The sequence below is a fragment of the Mustela lutreola genome, chromosome 6 (genome assembly GCF_030435805.1).
Source record: "Mustela lutreola isolate mMusLut2 chromosome 6, mMusLut2.pri, whole genome shotgun sequence".
Classification (NCBI taxonomy): domain Eukaryota; kingdom Metazoa; phylum Chordata; class Mammalia; order Carnivora; family Mustelidae; genus Mustela; species Mustela lutreola.
In genome coordinates, this window is record NC_081295.1 from 57,070,227 (window position 1) to 57,088,573 (window position 18,347).

Below are 18,347 nucleotides of genomic sequence, written 5' to 3' on the forward strand. Positions count from 1 at the left end.
ATCTTGAGTATTCTTTAATCATTATTGTTACAGTCCTTTATCAGATGGGTCTTCTGCAAATATGTTTCCCAGATGTTGGCTTGCTTTCTCCCATCCAAGTACTAACCAGGCCCGACCCTGCTTAGCTTCCAAGATCAGACGAGATCAGGCGCGTTCAGGGGTTGGCTTGTCTTCTAATTCTCTTGCTATTATATTGTGCAGAGCCAAAGATTTTAATTTTAATGAAGTCCAGCTTATCAATCATTTGTTTCAAGTACATGCCTTTGGTATAGTATCTAAAAAGTCATTACCATATCCACGGTCATCTAGGTTCTCTCTTACATTATTTTCTAGGGGTTTTATAGTTTTGCATTTTACATTTAGATCTGTAACTCATTGAGAGTTAAGTTTTGTAAAAGTAATTTTGGTATTTCTAAGGTATGATATAGGTTTCTGGGATTGGAGTCCTAGTTTATAACATCATGGCTATAGGAACCAAGGATTTGATTTACATGAGCTTGCTTATTAACCAAGCAGAAATCAGGTCATATGTTGGAGATCATCTGCTCAAGTGGCTCCTAAACATCTCTCTTTAAATTGGTTTCACTCGAATGATATAATTGGACAGTTCCGTTTTTGGTTTAAAAATTAATTCTCAGGGGGAGCCCAGGTGGCTCAGGGGGTGAAAGCCTCTGCCTTCAGCTCAGGTCATGATCCCAGAGTACTGGGATCGAGTCCCACATTGAGCCCCGCATCAGGCTCTCTGCTCAACAGGGAGACTGTTTCCCTTCCTCTCTCTCTCTACCTGCCTCTCTGCCTACTTGTGGTCTCTGTCAAATAAATAAATAAAAATCTTTTAAAAAATAAAAAAAAAATTAATTTTCAGGAGCACATAATCAAAACAGGGTTATTATGGCACATAGACATGATTGATCATTACATGCTATGACTGTGCAGTATTTAAGATTTTAAGTATTTACATTGATCTAAGGACTCAAAGAGGCATTCGAAAATTTAACAGAATTTAAAGGAGATGGCACTCAGACTATTTTAGCCATTGTTTCAAGAATTGACTTAAACAATACACCAATGATAACGTTTGAGCATGGTGCTACTCTTCGAGTGGATGGAACTTTGGAAAGATTCTTTATTCTCTGATAAGTATCATTTTATGTTAACTGTGTACTATGGCCAAGCTTGATATTTTAGGTTCATTCTGAAAGTGTTTCATAGCTATTTTTGTAATTTACAATGACACGTGGTAACCCTTGAAATATTCAAGAAACACTTTACTGTATTTTCTTTAAAACTGTATAATAAATATTACTTGTCATAAGTATCAGCTTGTAAGTCACAAGAATTAGCCACAATATTCCTGTTGCATAATGCCCACAGGCCACATTGACAAAACTGGCTGAAAAAAAAAAACAGAAAAAAGTAACAACTGGGAGTGGAGAGTGGGAGAAGCTGAGGAAGGGACCAATGATACAGATTATGTCATTATCATTGAGAAACACTGAATACATTCTCACATCTTTCCTTACCCAACAGACTCAGCTTCAACCTTCTCCTTGATTTTACATAGTTTATAAGTATTGCTTTATTAACAACCAAAAAAAAAAAAAACACTTAGAAAGACATGGTGAATTACCTTCTCCTTATGTCATAAGTTCATGTCCAATGCAGCATTTTGTGTACAGATTGCAAATTTGGCTTTACAAATTAGAAGAGGCAGAAGGGACACAGCTTGAATTTTCAGTTTTCAGGCTGAGTTTGCAGCAGGAGAGACAGAACAAACTTTGGAGTTTGAAATAAATCTGACCTGCAAATCACCATGGAAAAATTAAATTGAAAATTAATAAGCAAACTTATCCACACCTAGCCTGAGGAAAAGCCGTGAAGTTCTAACCATGAAGATTTGTGTTCGGGTCACACACCTCCTACCCCTTGACATATCCTACTCATACTAAAGCAAAACGTGCCCAGTCCCTCTGATACCAGTTGGCATCACTCCCTCATATACAGCTGATCACCCCAGCCAGCACAAATTTTGTAAGACTGTGTTTCTTTCTTCCATTCTCTGTTAAAACTACATACATTTTAACAATGGCTTTGGGCATTACAAATCACTCTGGAATAATGACTTTTACCCTAATACTCTCATTATGTCAGGAGGAGGAAAAGCAGTCCCAAAGACAGGTTGGTAGTAGAGGATATGGCAAAAAAGGGTTATCTTTGGCAAGCCTCAATCATACTGAGTGGTCATTGTCTCCACTTATGGAGAGCACGTAAAAGCAAGCAGAATATAGAATACACTTCTCAAGCATTTGTATTAATGATCTATAAAGGAAAAAAGAGTCCTGGACCTGACTTATCTATATTATTGATATACATAGCCTGCTGTGACCAAATAATTACAAACCTCTTGACTTCATTTTTCCCATGCCAACCTAGGAAATTTGGTGATAAATTGCTTATTCTTATTTGATAGACAACTATATGACTTAGTAGTAAGAGGAAACAGCCTAGACAGAGTAGTCAAGAGGAGTTCTATGTCCTCTTGTCTCTCAGAACTAAATAGTGGCAAATCACCAAATTTCTCTCTCAGAGTCCTCTTCCGTAAAATGAGAATTTTAAATATCTCATATTATCATTTTAAGAATCAAATAAAAAAAATAAACATGAAAGAGCTTTGCAAAATATAAAGTTCTGCTCATATATCATCAGTTATCCTGTTTCTACCCAAAAAGGGAGTTAAATTTACATTAATTCACCTATTCTCTCTCAACCAGTCCTCCTCAAGAACAACTTGTTCATTTCCAAAAAGAAAACTTGAGTTAGGGTACGGCTATATAAAGCTACTTTTACCAAAAGGAACTGGATGTATAGCTTTGGCCTAGTAAGACCACTCAGGAAACAAGCCGTCTGATTCTCATCACATTTATAGTTTTAAGAAGCAGCAGCTGAAGTCTATGAACACTGAGTGTTCACTCATTCGTTTATATCTTGGTTATATTTGTGAGATAGTATTAGATCATTAGGATCTAATAGGTGGATGACCTCCGTTTTGTCAGGGGCGAACAGATGTTTCACACCTGGGAGCTCCCAGAGAGCTAAAGTGCAAAAATGAACCATGTTTTCTAAAATTAGCTCTGGTTATTCTAATATTGAAACACGTTACTCCACAGAGAAATTTTTCAAAAAATATACACAGCATTCACTCTGCAAATAAAGGATTGAACCCACCATTGGAACATTCAGGAGGAAGAATTTTGTTTAACTGTAACTACTGAGTCATAGTATATAGATAGTTGAAACTGCATCTCTGCACACTTACAACTGAATCCGAAGTTTACTATTTTGCACAGGCTAATAGTAAGTATGTCTATAGAGATTAATTACCCCAATTAAGGTGGCTGATGAAACAATGCTGTTATTTATTTTTTAAAATTTTTGCCTGGCATTCAGCTAAACTCACTCAAATTCTGAGCTCAATTCCCTGTTCGCATGATAAGAAGTTACATGAAACTATCAAAGATAACCTTTTACAGCTCAATATACATTTAAATGCTTCACAAATTGCACTTCCAAAGACAGGGCCCATCACTTTGTATTTAGTAACATGATCGTTCTCCCTTTGAGGAGTATGCTTGCCCATTGCTCCTAGCATCAGTATTAACTTTTTATTTAAAGTAATACTCATGAAGCCTGGGATAACTGATTTCCACCAAACTTTACAGGGTTTGGTTTATGTAAATGGCTTCTTTCGGGCTTAGAGGTCTGTGAGGAGGTTCTGTATTAGTTAGGATATGGACCCCTCTGAACTCTCTCTGCAATTACAACGGATGTTCTCTGAGGCAAGAACTTAGTTTTGTGCTTCTGAGCTTACCCAAGCCAAGACACCCCTTTTTAGCATAATGGTGAGTCCGTAGCAGGTACTCATTGTATCGAGTGACTGATGTTTCCTGGGGGTAGCTGCAGCTTTCTAGAAGTAATGAACAAAGCGCGTCTTAGAACTCTATCTATATTCTGCCTGTTTACCAACGCCACCAACCACCCCCGTGACTCGCTTCAAGCTGAGTTCCGCCCCTTCCGGGGAGCCCCGCCCACACCTCATATCTGCTTAGACTCCCGCCTCCTCCTTAAAAGTTCCAGCCAATCCTGTACTACTAATGTCGCGGAGCAGCGTTATCGCGAGATTCCAACTGTATCCTCCAATAGACTTTAACCATGTGGACTTGCGCAGAAGAGACTCCTGAAGCCATTCCCGGAGAAAAGGGGCGGGGCGCTCCGACGTGCGCGTTCATCTTGACCCCACGCTCCAGCGCGCACTCGGCGGCTGGGAGCTGTGGTTTCTGGGCCCCCCGGGAACCCCAACACAAACCAGCGTAAAGCGCGCGTGCCCATTTGAGGCGGGTGTTCGGTGGGTGGCGAATGCGCGCCCGGGACCTGCGGGGACTTTAGAAGAGCCCCGGAGCTTGGGACATAAAGGCTCAAGAAGCTTGGCGAACCTGCCTAGGTAGGCGCTTGGGTGATGGAGGGTCAGGGGTCAGAGGTCGGGGACTGAAGACGCCTGCAGACGGATATTGAGGTCCCGAGAAAGGAAGACTTGGTTGTTCTGGAGCCCAGGAAGCCAAAGGGCTGAGGGGGAAACGCAGCACGAGTTTCCCCGACCCATTCCCATCCCAGACTTGGGGGCCTCCGAACCGCCACGGCTCCCCCGGGAGAAGAAAGGGCGGTGGGAAAGGAGGCTGTGCTTCTCCTCGGGGGCTGGGGCCTGCGTCCCAGGGACTGCCGTCGCGCTCCCCGGCCTCGCGGGTAGCTTGTTTGCCCGGCCTGCTGGGAGCGATCTGGCGCTGACAGCCCCGCTCGGACTCCGTGAACCGCTGCTGAGTTTCGGAAGAAAACCGACTGGGTATCACCACTCATCACACACGCCCCTGGAGGCTGGATCCGGGCAGCTGCCTCGCTTCTGGGTGCGCGGGGCTGTAATGTGGTAAAAGGGAGGCGAGGCTTCCAAGTTAGTCTGCAAGCTCTCAGTTACCTTTGGAGTCAGATTAATTACTTTTCGCTCTCAAAACCGTCCTTGTACGTGGTCCATTTTGACTCCGTGATCGTTGCTAGTTTATGAACAATGATGTGTTATTTTGATGATTGACTGTCACTTTCAGATTTAGTACTGTGAATTAATGGCCATTAAGCTCGTGCCTTTTTTCTAAGTGACTTTACGTGACCCAGGGGGTAGGAAAACTAGGTGTTTGATATTTTCCTACTTGTATTTAAAGTACCTTAACGCTTTAACTGAATGAAATTCAATAATTTTAAAGTCATTATAGCTCTTTAAAATTATTTTCTTGGATGTTGGTAGCAACACTGTTTAAACTCCCATGAATAGAAATGATCCATAATATTTGTACTGTTACCAGAAAGACTCATTGGTTTATGATCAGAAACCATGCTTGAAACAGTATTGTTGAGCATCAGTGAGAAAAGCGTGCCTGTACTGGATACCTTGTGCTTCCTAGAGCTTCCTAGGTCAAGTTAGCCAGTGAACTAGCAGTTGAGAATAGAAGCTTACTTTTGAAAGATGCTACTATATCTATATGTCTTCTTTGTCCAAGCCTAAGAACTACATTTGCAGAATTATTAAAACAAACCTTTTATTAAGAGTTCAGCCTACAAAGATTTGGGGAAATGGAATGTGCTGGTGAAAAAGCTTTTTCCGCGGGCATTTTTTAAAGTTTATGTGACTAACATATTTTGGTTCAGTAGATGAAAATACTCTCATCTTCCTGAAATTACTACTATGGAAAGATTGTGTTAATGCTAGATCATTAGGAGCTTTTCACTAATCCGGAATGATTGGGCTTTGTTTGCGCAAGGCTCACCTTGGGCAGCAGTGTGGCAGATGAATACTTCTTAATGTTCCTAAATTCTAGATCCAGGCCTACCATGGATTTGTTGTAAGTCAGGATTTGTGTGTGTCTTTTAATGAAGAGGTAATAATTTAGAAGGAAAAAAATCTGAATCTAAGTTTAATTGGTAATCATTTGTTATATTGTTTTAGTAACAACAATTTGTGTTTATTTTTCTAATAACCCATCTTTATTTTCTCTTGAAGATATGGGTCAGCCAGCTCTCTGTCTCATTCAGGGCCAGAAATAGTAAAGAATAATTTCACATTACCTGTAATTTTCTAGAATATGGTTAAGAGACTTATCTAAAAAGAAACATCTTAAAGAGAGGGAGGTTATTAGGTATTCAGGAAGTTAGAGATATTTGTTTCACCTTTTTTTTGTATGTCATTTCCATCTTGGCACTGACCTGCCATTGGGGGTACAGTGATGAGTAGGATACAGTTGCTGCCCAGCTTTCATGGCTTTCAAAGTCGTACAGTTAGAACAGTATAGCATTTAGGATAGAGGAGGAAGGGCCCTTAATGCAGTACACCTGGTCATGGAAGGTTTTCTGGGGAAGATTGGGACAGCAACAGGTAGAAAAGTGCGAAAGGGCATTTCAAGGAAAAGGCTTTGTACATTTAAATGTAGGACAATTAAAGTGTGGTCCATATTTAAAAACTGCAACTAGTGTTTCACCGAACTCTGATATTTAAGAGGGAGGAATAAGAAGTAGAGTTGTCAAAAGTGGGACTCGTGGTATGAAGAACACCAGAAGGGTTTGGAATGTTATTAGAAATGTATAGAATTTTACTAATACATGACTTAATAGCTGCAAGTTAACATTATGGTTATAAGTAGTTTTGATCAAATAATATCTTCTTGGTTCAAGAAGTTATCCCTGGATAGAAATCCCTTAAGAAAAGAGTCAGTTGGAACGAGTTTTTTTTTTTTTTTTTTTTTTTTTTTTTTTTTTTTTTTTTTAAATTCATGAATGTGTGCTCAGTTCTGGTTTAATTGCTAGGATAGTACCTGGGCATCAGGATTTTTAAAAATTCCCCCAGGTGATTCTAATGTGCAGTCGAGTTTGAGACACACAGATATATGGTCCTCCATCCTGCCACTTTAAAGTTTAGTTATTATAAATATAATACATAGTTCTGAAGATGATGGTGATAGCAGCTACCACTCACTGAATATATGCTAAATCTCTGTTAACTGTACTGTTGCACTTACATTATTTCTAAGCATAATCCTATCATCTGCATTTTAGAAATGAGAAAACTGGCACAGAGAGGTTAGATAACTATTTCTTTTTTTTTTTTTTTAAAGATAACTATTTCTATGCCACACAGTTAGTAAATGCCAAAGCTAGCATTAGAATCGTTTCTCCTATAAATCACATTGCTTTGCAGATGTGAGACTCTCTAGCCAGTTGCTTTTGGGGCTTTTAGAGTGAACAGTTCCATAATTGTCATGTTATTAATATTAATATTTTGTTTGTTGTAGTAGATTATGTGATTCCTACCTCATATCCATATTCTTGATGATTGCTATCTCAGGACATTGAGTTTTGGAGTGGTATGTTATACAGCCTATATGTGGCCATAGTTAACTAATAAGCTGATATAGCTGAGCTTTTCAAAGTCCCAGCAGAATGACCAAATTCCAGTATTCTAGGTTATAATTCTGTTGAGAACTGGACAAAGATAAACACATAGAGTATGAGAGGCCTCCTGTATTATTCTTCCAAGGTAATATAGGAGGTAAGATGCTTATAGTTAACCATAGTAAGAGAGTGTTTATACTTTATTACCTGTGCATTCATAAAGGAGGCACCGGCTAAGGAAGCGGAATTCTCATAATTGACTTAGACCTGCACTACTTGATAGCCTTTTTGCAATTTTGAGAATGTTTTGTATTTGCACTGTATAGTATAGTAGCCACTAATCACATATGGCTGCTCAGCCCTTAAAGTGTAGCCAGTGAGACTGAGGAGCTGAGTTTATGATATTATTTAATCTTACTTAAATTAAAAACTACATGTAGCATGACTGCTAAGAAAATATATTTTATTCATTTATGTTTTGTCAGTAAATTACTCATTTTATTTAGATTTTTCAAGTTTATTAGAATAAAGCTGTTCCTAATATTCTCTTATAATTTTATTTTTTTTAAAGGTTTTATTTATTTGAGAGAGAAAACACAAGCAGGGGATGGGGGGATAGGGGCAGAGAGAGGAACAAACTCCCCAAAGAGCAGGGAGCCCAACATGGACTCCTCCGTCCTAGGACCCTGGGATCATGACCTGAGCTGAAGGCAAACATTTAACTGACTGAGCCACCCAGGTGCCCCATTCTCTTAATAATTTTAAATCTTTTCTGTGTCTACTTTTTGTTTGTACTTTGAAAATCAGCTTTATTAAGGTATAATTTATGTACAATAAAATCTAACAATTTAAGTGTACAATTTGATGAGGTTTGACAAGTATATACAATCACGTAAACACCAGTTGAACATTTCTGTCAGTCCAAATCTTTCCCTCCTGCTCCTTACTATATAAGTCTGCTTCTTCTCACTTCTTCACCTCTAGTAACCACTCATCGGTTTTCTATCAGTAAGTTCTTGCCTGTTTTAGAATTTCATGTAAAGAGAATCATATGGCCTTACACATCTGGCTTCCTTCACTTAGCATAATGCTTTAAAAATTCATCTGTGTCATCATATGTTCTATCAGTAGTTTATCACTGAGAAGTATCCCACCCGTTTATCCATTTACCAGGTAATGGATGCTTGGGTTTTCCAGTTTTTAGCTTTTGTTAAAACTGCTATTAACATTCAAGTTTAAATCTTTTATGTCAGGATGTCTGGGTGGCTCAGTTGGTTGGGCAGCTGCCTTCACCTTGGGTCATGTTCCGAGGGTCTTGGGATAGAGTCCTGTGTTGGCCTCATTGCTCAGAGGGGAACCTGCTTCTCCTCCTGCTTGTGCGCGCTCTCTCTTGCGTGTGCGCTCTCTCTCTCTCTCTCTGATAAATAAATAAACAAATAAATAAAATCTTTAAATAAATAAATAAATCTTTTTTGTCGGTCTTCTTTGGTTTTATTTCTCTTCCATAAATATCTAGAGGTAAGATTACTAGGCTGCACAGAAAGTTTGTATTTAATTTTGTAAGAAATTGACAAACTTTCCCTGATGTTTGAAAATTCAGTTTTGGTTATTCTTCCTCTTCTGTCTTTTAAATTTTAACCATTCTAATGCATACACAGTTTCTTATTGTGGAATGTAGGTTAAATTTGCATTACTTTAATGACTGATGTGGTGAAGATATTTTCGTGTGCTTATTTGGTACTCACAGATCATCTTAGATGAAGTATGTGTTCAGAATTATTTCCAAATTTCCATTTTTTCATAAGTTTGTCTTACTACAGATTTATGAAAGTTTTTTTTCTTATTCCACATACAAATCCTTCATCAGATACTTGTTTTACTAATATTACATCCCATCTGGCTTCCCCTCTCCTTTTGAAGTTCCAAAATCTGTAATTTTGTTGAAACTCACTTAATCAGTTTTTTATATTCTCTGCTTTTTGTGTCCTATTTTAATTTGTTTTGCCTAATTTAATGTCACTTATATTTTATCCCATTTTCTTCTAGAAGTTTTATAGTTTTAGCTTTTGTATTTCAGTTTATGATCTATTTCAAGTTAATTTTTATATGTGGTGTGAGGTAAAGCTCCAGGTTCGTTTTTTTGCATGTAGCTCTCTGTTTATTGAAAAGGATATTTTTGCCCATTGACTGCCTTTGAATTTCTTTCAAAATTTAATTGACCAGGTGCCTGGGTGGATCAGTCAGTTAAAACATTCAACTCTTGGCTTTGGCTCAGGGCATGAGATCAAGCCCCCTGAATGGGGCTTCCTAGTCATTGAGCCTAATACAAGTTGCTGTCAGACCAGTTTTCTCTTCTCAGATGACAAAGCTATCTTCTTTTTTTCCTACATTTTTTCTTTTCTTTTTTCTTTTATTGTCTCTGCTCCATTTCCCCTGGTTGCCATCATCACCTTATTTCTTGCCCAGCTATTCTTGTTTCTGCTAACCCACAAAAAAGAAATATGTTCTGTATTTTCAGCTTCTTCTTTTGAAAGAGAAAATATATTTTTAGGAATTTTTTAACTGTGTTAAGGGTTAAGTGAAGTTTTGTTAACCCCTTAGGACTATAAAAACAAATTGAACTTTTGTTGTGATGATATGAGTTTAAATGTTACTAAATTCTTCAAATACACATTTCCAGGCTATTTGGGAGATTTACCTTACTGTCATGCTGCTTATTATATGTATTTTTAGAATGTGTTTTATTTTATATAACATATTGTCTTTATTAAATTTATCCATTAAAGGATCAGTAAAACCATTAGAATTTCTTTGATACATGAGATTATGGTCAGTGTATTTCTTAGCTGTATTTGACTTATTAAAAAAAATTAACCATTGCTTTATATATCTCTCTAAGATTTCAATGTTATGTTGGGTGGGGGCCATTAGTTTATGGTGAGTTGTTCATCAGGGCACACTTTGATACTTAAATCTTCTCTTGGAATGCTTACTTGTTGCATTTGTCTTCTAGAGTTCATATTTACCAACCAAAAAATACTTGAAAATGAGTAGCCGGCGGAAACGTGCTCCTCCAGTGAGAGTTAATGAGGAAAAGCAGCAGCAGCTTCATTGGAATATGCATGAAGACAGAAGGAATGAACCTCTCACGCTAACTGATGATGAGCACCCCTCATCAGGTTCAGATTTCTCTTCTGCTCACTGTATCATCCTAGATGATAGTCTAAAGGAAGAAGTGGCTCACCAAGATAAGAAGAGGTGTTCCGAGGCAGTGAGCATCTCAAAATCGAAGGATAAAGAAGAAACTGGCGGCATTTTGTCTCCTTTATCTGCAAAGCTGAATATTGTGATTTCTCCCTATCACTTCGACAATTCTTGGAAGGCATTTCTGGGAGAATTAACTCTTCAGCTACTTCCTGAACAGAGTTTAATTGAACATTTTTCTGAAAGGAGTTTTACACTGATGAGTTCAGAGTCCAGCAATCATTTCCTGATCTATGTTAATTCAGAATGTGAAGATGTAGAGAAACAAGAAAAAGGACTCAGTGAGCCAATTAGTATTTGTGACAAGGGTATTAGAGTGGAATCATCCTTCAGTGGTGAAATGTTAGAAGATTTGGGGTGGCTACAAAAGAAAAGAAGAATAAAACTTTACCAAAAACCAGAAGGAAATCACATGATCAAGGTACTCAAATTCTGTGGTGTCTTTTAAGGTTCTTCTGCATTTGGCATTCCCATTTTGAAGTTAACTCAGAAGGATGGCCTAAAAAGCCAGAAATAAGCCTATCATTATTAAGTTTCAGAGTGTACTTTATTTTGGGCTTTCAATAACTGTAAGAAATGTATGCTGTAGGTGATCATTTCTAGGCTGTCCTTTTTCAAGATATCCCGTATTCGTCCCTTCCAGCTCTACTCTCAATGTGTTTTCATCTCTTTGTCTTCTTGTAGCAGTCCTTTAACCATTGCCCTTGCTTGTCTTTTTGAACTCCATCTACTTTGTCTCTGAATTGGTATAATGTGAATGAAATGGAATTCTATTCTTCACTGCAGAATCAAGTAACTCCCTTCTTTCATAGCCCCTTGTCTACTTTTTCAGCCTCATTTTTATCACTCTGCTTTTTATTTTGTTCCAGAAATTATAAAATGATTTATTTCCTGCATATTTTCTGGCCATATTTCTGCATCTTTGCTTTTGTTTTCACAGTTCTCTGCCTGGATTGTTCCCTTCCTTTTCCCTAATAACTTCTGGGCATTCTCTAATATTCAGCTCAGAGTTTACTTCTCTAGGGAGATATTTTCTTAAAATTCATGGGTAGTGTTCATGCTCTTCCCCCATAATACTCTATACACATTTACTTTTGCCTTGGCCACTTGTAGTGTACTTACATTTTAGATTTTTCTCCTTCAGCAAACTATGAAGTCATTTATCTTCAGTGCCTAGTATAGCCCTGATACTGAACAGATTTTTAACAAATGAAAGAGTAAATTTATAATTCATTTCAGGCTCAGCTATTTACTAAGTAACTTTATGTGAATCACTTAAATGCTCTAATTTCATCATCTTTCTATGTAAAATGTAAATAATCATTCATTTTACCTCATACGGTCATGTTGAGAATCATGTGAGCTACTATAAGTAGCTGTCCTTTATAAACTGTGAAGCAGGTTAATAGGCCTTTATGCCAAAACTTGAAAAGAAATTCTAAAATGTTAAATTCACTTTTGTTCAATTGAAAACTGTGTCTTGTGTGTCTTACTCACATTAAAAAACAATTCTATTAGTATACTTTCTGCACTGACAAAAGGAAAGGAGAAAATTTAGAAGCATTTGATTGTAACTGATTCTTCCCTGGAAGATGAAACTATGCAACAACTTATTCCCTCTCCTTGTTGATCATGCATGCCAAAATGATGGCTCAGTGATAGCAAGTACGTAAGAATTCACGGTTTGTGTATCTGTTCTGTCCACCTTCTCCATAGATCAAGTCTTGATCTATTTTGTTTTCTTATACCAATTTTTAGAAATATTTAAACATTTAGTGATGTTATGGTAAGCTAACTGTAGGTGGACATAGGCAGAGTACAAATAATAATGAAATAAATTCTTTGTTACTCATTCCTATATAATGCTGAGTTGGATTCTTGTTCTTTAGTAAAAGAATATGAGCCTCTCCGTGATTACGGAATCAGGTCCAGGATAACATAGGGAAATGAAAGAAGATGCATTTGTTGAGTATCTACCATTAGGAAGTTTTAAAATTGTATTATATAGGCTATCTCATATACGCTTCTCTCCAGTTTGCAAATAACAGCATTTGGGTCAAAATAAATCAGTTACTTTGCCTGGGTTTTAGCTCTTAAATACCAATGCCAGTATTCAACTTCAAATCTTTTGACTGCGGAACTTCGTACTGCATTGTTTTATCAGAATCAAGATATAATACCTTAATCAAGATCTGTTTTCCTGTACATTTTAGTGTTTAATCTAGTAATAGGGATTCCCAAGCCTGACTCTGCTTAAGAAATACAAATCAAAACTACAGTGAGATTCCATCCCACACCAGGCAGAATGGCTAAAATTAATCACTCAGGAAACAACAGATGTTGGTGAGGATGTGGAGAAAGGGGAACCCTCCTACACTGTTGGTGGGAATGCAAATTGGTGCAGCCACTCTGGAAAACAGCATGGAGGTTCCTCAAAAAGTTGAAAATAGAGCTACCCTACAACCCAGCAATAGCACTACTGGGTATTTACCCTAAAAATACAAATGTAGTGATCCGAAGGAGCATGTGCACCCGGATGTCATAGCAGCAATGTCCATAATAGCCAAACGATGGAAAGAGTCTAGATGTCTGTCAACAGATGAATGGATAAAGAAGATGTGGCATATATATATAATGGAATACTATGCAGCCATCAAAAACCCCAGAATCTTGCCATTTGCAATGACGTGGATGGAACTGGAGGGTATTATGCTAAGTGAAATAAGTCAATCAGAGAAAGACAATTATCATATGATCTCTCTGATATGAGGAATTGGGAGAGGCAGGGTAGGGGATTTTAGGGGGAAGGGAGGGGAAAATGAAGCGAGATGGGATCATGAGGGAGACAAACCATAAGAGACTCTTAATCTCAGGAAACAGGAGACTCTTAATCTCGGTGCGGGGGCGGTGTTGGGAGAGAGAGTGTGGCTGGGTGATGGACACTGGGGAGGGTATGTGCTATGGTGAGTGCTATGAATTATGTAAGACTGATGATTGACAGACCTGTACACCTGAAACAAGTAGTACATTATATGTTAATTAAAAAAAAAAAAAAAAAAAAACCCGACGTGTGTCAGAATCTTCTGGGGAAAATCTGCATTTTTACCAGCTTCGTTGATTATTCTGATACTGATCAAGTCTGGAAATCATTGACTTGGTAGGTAGAATTAGTATTCTCATCACATTCTCCCAGGTTCAGTTCTAGTTTAGAAAGTAGTGTTTTCTAGCAACTTGAATGGTGCATCTCACTTAGTAGGCACTGTATTGAAAGTAAAAATGAATTTGTTGTTGAAAGTAAAAGTTTGTGAGGGAGATTTGGTAGGTATGTATGTAATGTTTATGGGCCAAATACTATGAATACATTTAAAAACAGTAATGGTTAGAAAACATTTTTTTCATGTCCTCATAAAGAATGTATTAGTACAATTAAAGCTATGTTTATGTTGATTAATTTTTTGTAGGTTGGAATTTATCTTTTGGAAGGTGGCCTAGCGAAACTAGACTTTTTGAGTGATGCAAATTCAAGAATGAAGAAGTTCAATCAACTCATGAAAAGAGTTATGGAAAAGTTACACAATTTTGTTATTCCAGGTAAATTAAAAATGGCTGTTACTTTTATGAGTTGTGGGTTTTTCCCAAATCGTATATATAACAAGCAGAAAAACAATAAAACCATAATAAAATTAAACAATCTCTATAAAATCATGATATGACAAAATTATATGTATCTGAAATGCCCCCACTAATTTGTGTCTTTCTTTGCTAAATACTGTGCTTAGCTATAGTAAGTACTCAAGAAGTGTTTGCAGTTAGTAGAATCTAAAGGGATCTGAGCTGATTGGAATTTTTGCATTATTCTTTTGCTTTTATTTTGTCATGGCCAGAGATTCTTGGCTGCCCTTATTCCACCTCTCATTTGCAGTCTGACAAATAATCTCAAGAGCCTGCTTTCCTTAAAGACCAGTTAACTTTCCTCCTGTTTCTTGGCAAGATGTTGTATCCTTGGTCAGGACTGCAGCTTCAGAGTTGTCTGCCATTGGTTTCCAAGGGGAGAGTGTGGATGGCTTGGTGCAGCCCATCAACACTACTGGAAAAACAGCTCATATTCTCCAAGCCCTGCTCATGGTGGGTCAGCATTATTTCAGGTGCAAATTACAGAACATTTCATACTGGAATATTTGGGAGGTCAGTTTCTAAGCTTGACTGTTGAATTGTTTCTTGAGTGCATTCTTTGCAAAGCTTCATAATACTAATAATAAAAGTGGGGGTGCCCAGCTACCTCATTCGGTAGAGCATGTGCCTCTTGATATCAAGTTCATGAGTGTAAGCCTCATGTTGCCCTCCTTAATTAAAAAAATACTAATAAAATTAAATCATTTGCATGTTGAAGACTTAAAAAGAGGAAAATCTCTAGTTTCAGAATTGGAAGGGATACTTTTAAATACATCTAGAGTTTTTAAAATGTTGCAAAGAATTATTCTGTCTTTTAAAAATAATACAAGTTGGGCGTTTCAGAGGAAAATGTCAGGATTTCAGAGGAAAACTTCAATTTAGTTATCAGTACTAGATAACACAAATATAGTAAAAGTCTGAAATAACCACACATGTAACTAGACATTAATTGTAAAATTTTTAAAATCTCACATGGCATATTTTTTTATTGAAAAAAGTAAATTATTTATTTTTTGATATAGTCTTCATCCTATGACATGTGAGGTATGTTCCATTAAAGTGGATAGGCCTTTTTGGTAACTAAATTTTTGAGAACTAACTATTTTGAGAAATAAATCATAAGCTAAAGTGGGTTTGTACATTCATTCAAGATTTTGAAATTTTTTTCATGGTATAGTAGGCACCAGTCTTTTCCACAGGGCACTTGTGCCCAACAAATGTATCATATTTTTTATAAATTTGTACTAATGGCTTAAGCGCTGATTCCTAGTGGGCTCCTGCTACTACCAAATGCCTATCCTTTTTTAGCATAAGAAATAAAATGGGAACTCTTGTCTTACTAGACATAGAAAAATTTTGTCTGCATAGGAATTTTATGTTAAAATGTAAAAGTAAAGTAAATTACCCTTTATAAACTGCAAAAGATCTTTATATTCAAATGTTTATGTTTTTTAAATATCTGCGATGGGCAAAGCATGTGTGAGGTGCTCTGGGGAACTATAAAAACAAAAGACAGCTTTTGCATAACATTTCAGTGCACAAGGGAAGAATACACATAAATGATTGCTCTGCTAGACAGATTGCAGCGTATCACTGTATCCAAAGTAGAAGAGCATTACACGAACACAGAGGAGAACATTAATTCTAACCAGGAAAAACAAAAGAAAATGCCATGGAAAAAGCTGAACTATCTTGAAAGGTAGATTTTTTGATCAGCGAAGAATTAAGGTTAGGGTTCTTCCAGTCCCAGAACACACTGAGCAAGGCCCCAGAGATGGAAAAGTACGTAGCATGTTTTTAGAATAAGAATTGCTTATAGTTATAAAAGGTGGATTGGGTTGTTTTGAGTACATTTGTTGTTGGATGTACAGATGTGTTGGAAGAGGATGAGGATGATTCAGAGAGTGAGCCAGAAGGACAGGATATTGATGAGCTCTATCAGTTTGTGAAGCAAATACATCAGCAAGAAGCACAGTCCATCCAAGTGGATGTCCAGCATCCTGCATTGATTCCTGTGTTGAGACCATACCAGAGAGAGGCTGTCAATTGGATGCTACGACAAGAGCGTTTCAGAAGCCCTCCTACTAGTGGCAAGTATAAGATACTTAAAGAAAGGCAGATTGATCAGAGGGATTATATAAGAGATAATTAGGATGGGGGACATTGTTAAACAAATCATACTGAAAAATTAGAGTAGAATAGGTTTTACTATGAACAAAATGATAGTCTAAGAAATTCTTTAAAATTGAATCTAGAGAAATTCTATAACTGTTTGAACTAATTTTTCTTGCCCAAATAAGGGATGTCTTGATTGGAATTTTTAAAAATTCATTTTTTACATGCCTTTCCATCTAAGAATTGCTTTTGGAACCTGATCAGATGTGAATCTCTTTTCATTTTGTTTTTAATTTTTATCTATTTTTTAAATTTCTTTTCAGTGTTCCAGAATTCATTGTTTATGCACCACACCCAGTGCTCCATGCAATACGGGCCCTCCACAGTACCTACCACCAGGCTCACCCAACCTCCCACTCCTGTCCCCTCCAAAACCCTCAGTTCCTCAGATTCCATAGCCTCTTATGGTTCGCCTCCCCCAGATGGGAATCTTCCTAATCATCTGCTAGAGGCTTCACAATGATGATGAATCTTAGCAACAGAAAGCAAATTTACAAAAGTGGGATTCTAATGTGTGACTGATTCTCCTAGCTTTGCATTTATTTTCTTTGCTCCATAAAATAAATAATAAAAAAGAATGTTATCTATTAAGAGATTTCATAAAAGTAAATTTATGGGCATCACTTATGCCACTTCTTTATCATTATCTTTAAAGAGATATGCATGAGGTGGGATTTTTGTGATTCTAGGAAGTGAAATATTAACTATTTCACTCCGTATAGATTTATTTTAATGGTGGATAGCTCTTACTTATTTCTCCTGTAGGTTCCAGTTTGTACATTTTTATCCAACAAAATTCTTTTTAAAAAAATTTTTTATTTTTAAATATCTGTTTATAGCCAACATTATTTCTTCCCACTCCCCCTCATCCCTTATTAGAAATTATTTTGAAATAATAATTTCACATAGCATATCATTTAATCTAATAATATTTCAGTTTATTAAAGAAAGGATTCCTTTAAACAGATACAAAGTATATGTGTGTGTGTGTGTGTGTGTATATATATATATATGTTATAATGGAAAGGGTTCCTTTCAACAGATGAATCTTATAATAGCTTTTTAAACCCAGTAATTCCTTTAATTGCCAAATCTCTCCCCTCTCTATCATCTTTTCTCCTCCCCTTTTTATTTCTTTATTTCTCTTTCTAACAATTGAGTCAAATCTGAAACCAGTAGCATTCATGCATTGGAATTAGTTGTTGTCTCTTAAATTTCTGTAATCCATAGATTTTTGTCTTCTCACATTCTGTCTTTTCTCTTAATTTATCCATTGAAGAAACTGTTAGCTATGTAGTCTCCCACAGACTGAACTATTTTTTTCTCCAAAGTGCAATAATGTTTCTTTAAGTAATTTTATCAAATTATAACTTAATAAAATGCACAGATCTTTAGGGCACAGTTTGATAAATTTGCACAAGTCTGTGTATCTGTGTCACCAGTGACCCAATTAAGACATAGAACCAGATTTTCTCAGAAGGCACTAGCCACCCATGGCTCTTGAAACTTGAAGTGGCTTCCAAATTACGTGTTGTAAGTTTAAAATATATGCCAGATTTCAGATAGGACAAAAAAAGGATGCCAAATATCTCATTAATAATTTTTATATTGATTACATATTGAAATGATAAGATATTGGTTGTATTATGCTAAATAAAATTGTTAAAATTGATTTTACTTATTTCTTTTATATCTTTTGTGCATGCTGACATGAAATATTTCCATCACCCCAGAAAGTTCCCTCATGGCCC

General features: G+C 36.8%; 1 protein-coding gene across 6 annotated transcripts in view; it reads left to right on the forward strand.

Annotated features, from left to right (window-relative positions):
- Window positions 1–4,291: 4,291 nt before the first annotated feature.
- The window catches only part of SHPRH (SNF2 histone linker PHD RING helicase), an 89,483-nt gene continuing 75,427 nt past the window's right edge, over window positions 4,292–18,347 (forward strand). For 4 of the 6 annotated variants that reach the window (XM_059177322.1, XM_059177326.1, XM_059177327.1 and 1 more), the window contains exons 1-4: window positions 4,292–4,498; window positions 10,499–11,170; window positions 14,211–14,340; window positions 16,293–16,511. In XM_059177322.1, the coding sequence (XP_059033305.1) occupies window positions 10,532–11,170; window positions 14,211–14,340; window positions 16,293–16,511 (988 nt within the window). In that variant the 5' untranslated portion in view covers window positions 4,292–4,498; window positions 10,499–10,531. Of the gene's footprint in view, window positions 4,499–4,536; window positions 4,956–10,498; window positions 11,171–14,210; window positions 14,341–14,663; window positions 14,875–16,292; window positions 16,512–18,347 lie in introns of those variants that run through there. The other 2 variants (XM_059177325.1, XM_059177329.1) reach the window with 2 other exon arrangements.